This window comes from Muscardinus avellanarius (assembly GCF_963383645.1).
Source record: "Muscardinus avellanarius genome assembly, chromosome: 4".
Classification (NCBI taxonomy): domain Eukaryota; kingdom Metazoa; phylum Chordata; class Mammalia; order Rodentia; family Gliridae; genus Muscardinus; species Muscardinus avellanarius.
Genome location: NC_137789.1, coordinates 57,983,326 through 57,987,306, shown reverse-complemented (window position 1 = coordinate 57,987,306; position 3,981 = coordinate 57,983,326). Strand labels below are relative to the sequence as shown.

The 3,981-nt window shown below is 47.7% G+C and overlaps 1 protein-coding gene across 1 annotated transcript; it reads right to left on the bottom strand.

Moving 5' to 3' along the window:
* Window positions 1-3,229: 3,229 nt before the first annotated feature.
* On the bottom strand, window positions 3,230-3,757 carry LOC308262149 (ferritin light chain-like; the record flags this gene model as incomplete). Its single annotated transcript, XM_080694567.1, has 1 exon — window positions 3,230-3,757. The coding sequence occupies one exon, from the start codon at window positions 3,755-3,757 to the stop codon at window positions 3,230-3,232; it is 528 nt and encodes a 175-aa protein (XP_080550693.1).
* Window positions 3,758-3,981: the final 224 nt, after the last annotated feature.

Here is a 3,981-nt window from a genome sequence, read left to right as displayed (position 1 = left end):
ACAAAAAAAAAAATTCTTAAAGCCATTTTCAAATTCAATAAAAGTGTATTAAAAGCCAAGTATATTTGGTGTGGTGGTGCATGCTTGTAATCCCAGCATTTGGGAGGCTGAGACAGGAAGATCACAGTTCATGAATAGCTTCAGCTACTTAGTGAGGCCCTTTGCAAAATAATAAATAGGACTGGGGGTGTAGCTCGGAGGTAGAATGCCCCTGGGTTCCATCCCCAGTACCACATGTGCAAAAGCATGTTAAATAGCGTTTTGCTTTTTTGAAGGAGAGCAGCCCCAAGACCCTGTCCCCAAATAAAAACCAAACCAGGAATGGTTGCACACACCTGTAATCCCAGTACTTGGGAGGCTCAGACAGGAAGATCACAGATTTGAGATCAGCCTCGTGTGCATTACCCATGTATTCTCCCTTGTCATCTCTGAGTCTTGGGAAGAGCTAGTTTTAAATGGGCTGGCAGCTGTGCTTGTTAAATCGAGCAATTTCTTTCTCATTTAATCCCATTTGCACGATGCCTCGTCATCTTTGGTGGCTGAGAACGACTTCACATTCTTCAAGACTTAATTGGAATTCAAGTGGGTGCAGCCACGCTGCTCACCAGCAGCCGGGGGACCTGCGGCTGCCCTTGAGGCACGGGACTGTGAGGAGACGCGAGTCTTCTCCGACTTCCGAGGGGAGTTGGTAAGCAACAGGCACTGACAATGTGCAGAGCCTGCTGTGGATGTGCAGGAGAGATGGTCACCTCTTCCCAACCTCAGACACGAAGGGTAGCCCTCTTCCTCTAGGGTAGCCCTCACCACTGAGGTGAGCCAACATTGTCCTACAGATGACAGGGCAGGAGCCATCCTGTGGTCTCTTACAGCCCTTTGTTCCTCTCCCCCAAACAACAACCTACTGTGAAAGCCCAAGGAGACCCACCTAGCCTCTAAAAATGACATTCCAGGGGAAACAGAATTATAAACTGGAGTTCAGGGTACTTGTCTCTTATCCCATGCACTCGGGAGGCTGAGACTAGAGGCGTTCAAGTTTGAGGCCAGCTTGTGCAATTTAGCAAGACCCTGTCCCAAAATAAAAACTAAGCTAGGAATGGTTGTACACACCTGTAATCCCAGTACTTGGGAGGCTGAGACAGGAAGATCACAGATTTGAGATCACTCACTCTCAGTAATTTAGACTCTTAGCAACCTAGGGAGATCCTGTTTTTCTTTTTCTTTATTTTATTTTATTTTATTTTATTTTATTTTATTTTATTTTATTTTATTGCAGGTCTGGGGATGGAACCCAGGGGCATTCAACCTCCGAGCTATACCCCCTGCCCTATTTTTTATTCTTTATTTTGAAAGAAGGTCTCACTGAGTTGCAAAAGGCCTCACTAAGTAGCTGAGGCTGTCCCCGAACCACGATCCTCCAGTCTCTGCCTCCCAAATGCTGGGATTACAAGTGTGTGCCACCATGCCTGGCTGGAAGACCCTGTTTTAAAACAAAAAATAAAGCCGGGCGTGGTGGCGCACGCTTGTAATCCCCGCGCTTGGGAGGCGGAGACAGGAGGATCGCGCAGGTTCGAAGCCAGCCGCGCGCGCTGGTTTAGGAGACCCTGTTTCCAAAATGAAAATGTAAAAATAGGTCTGGAAGTGTAGCCCGGAGGTAGAAGGGCTTCCAGGAACCCCAGTACCACCAAAAAAAACCCAAAAAAATAAAAAATAAAAAAAAAAATAAAAATGGCTGAGGGTAGCCAGGCATGGTGGCACACGCTTGTAATCCCAGCATTTGGGAAGCTGACAGGAGGCTTGCACAGATTGGAAGCCAGCCTCAGCTACTTAATGAGGCCCTCTACAAGTCAGTGAGAGCCTGTTTCAAAAAGTAAAGAATAAAAAATAGGGCTGGAGGTGTTGCTCGAAGGTAGAATGCCCCTGAGTTCCATCCCCAGTACCGCAAAAAAAAAAAAAAAAAAAAAAAAAAAAGGCAGAGGGTATAGCTCAGAGGTAGAAGCCCCCCACAGTTTAGTCCCCAGCACCACAAAAGATAAATAAATAAAAATGAAAAGGAGCCGGGCATGGTGGCACACGCTTGTAATCTCAGCATTTGAGAGGCTGAGACAGGAGGATTGCGGTTCACGGACAGCCTCAGTAACTTAGTGAGGGCCTTTTCAACTCAGTGAGACCCTGTTTCAAAAATAAAGAATAAACTGGGCATGGTGGCCCACAATTGTAATCCCAGCATTCGGGAGGCTGAGACTAGAGGATCACGGTTCACGAACAGCCTTAGCTACTTAGTGAGGCTCATTGCAACTTAGTGAGACCCTATTTAAAAATAAAGAATAAAAAATAGGGCTGGGGGTGTATCTCGGAGGTCGAATGTCCCTGGGTTCTGTCCCCAGACCCACCCCCCCCCCAAAAAAAAAAGAGCTGAGGGTGTGGCTTGGAGGTAGAATGCCCCTGGGTTCCACCCCTAGTACTGCAAATAATAATAATAATCATCATCATCATAATAATAATAAAAAATAAAAACCAAGGACCAACAAAGTATTGAAATCCATATAAATACTCACATGGTTTTATCTAAACCATATTCTCGCAACAAAAGAGATGATTATTGACTTAACATGCCAACTGGGACATCCAGCACTAACCATCCATCTGGCCTCTGCCCAGTAGCCTCGGGTAGGGTGAGAGATGGGCTTTGGTTCAGAAAGGCAGGGAATCAAATCCTTGCTAGGGGCCGAGCTCGCAGCTCAGTGGTAGACACAGGCCGGGCTTTGTGTGATGCTCTGGGTTTGTGCCTCCTGGCTGGACCATCCGCTCACTTGAGCAGAGTTGGCTTCAGCTCAGAGCATGAAGAATGGGAAAAATATTACCTCTTAAGACCATTGGTATGTTTGTTTGTTTATATATTTGTGGTACTGGGAATTCTATCTTTGAGCTAGAACCCCAGCCCTATTTCATTTTTATCATTATTAATCAATTAATTTATTTATTTATTGTAGCACTGAGGATGGAACCACCACACCCAGCTTTCATTTATTTATTTATTTATTTATTTATTTATTTATTTATTTATTTTTGCTGGAAAAAGCTTTATTTTTTCACTTGGTCCAAGGCTTGTTGAGGGGCTCTAAGGGTGGTTAAAGAGCTGCCTAGAGGATGGCCGGGGGAGGCTCAGGCCAGAGCTGACATCAGGAGATGCAGAGGAGCCCCTTCAAAGGCCACTGGGCTCCAGGCTTCCCTAGTCATGCTTGAGAGTGAGCCTTTCGAAGAGGTACTCGCCCAGCCCGGCCTGGGGGCTGGCCAGACGACGGAGGTTGGTCAGATGGTCACCCATCTTCTTGAGGAGTTTCACTTCCTCATCCAGGAAGTGGTTCTCCAGGAAATCACAGAGATGGGGGTCTGTGCGGGCAGAACCCAAGGCATGAAGGTCCAAAAGGGCTTGGTTCAGGTTCTTCTCCAGGGCCATGGCAGCTTCCATGGCGTCCAGGGTTTCACTCCACTCATCTTGAGAAGGCTTCTGCACGTCTTGGAAAAGGACGCGTCCGCCACGCTGGTTTTGCATCTTCAGGAGACGCTCGGCGGCCTCGCGCTTTTCGTCGGCCAACTCGCGGAAGAAGTGGCCCACGCCTTCCAGGGCCACATCATCGCGATCGAAATAGTAGCCCAGAGAGAGGTAGGTGTAGGAGGCCCGCAGATGCAAATTGACCAGGCGGTTGACGGCAGCCTCCACCTCGGTGGAATAATTCTGACGAATCTGGGAGGTCATGGTTGGTCCGGAGAAAGAGCTAACCACGAAGAACGGAGTTGGCGGGTCCTGGATGCAGGCGACGCCGAGACGGTGGTCCCGGAGATTACGGATGGAGAGAAGACTGGAAGGCAGCTGGAAGCTGGAAGAGAGGGGGTCCCCGGGTCTGTTCCGTTCAAACACTGTTGAAGCAAGAGACAGATCCTCGAGACCTCTACGTGGGCTTCATTTATTTATTTATTTTA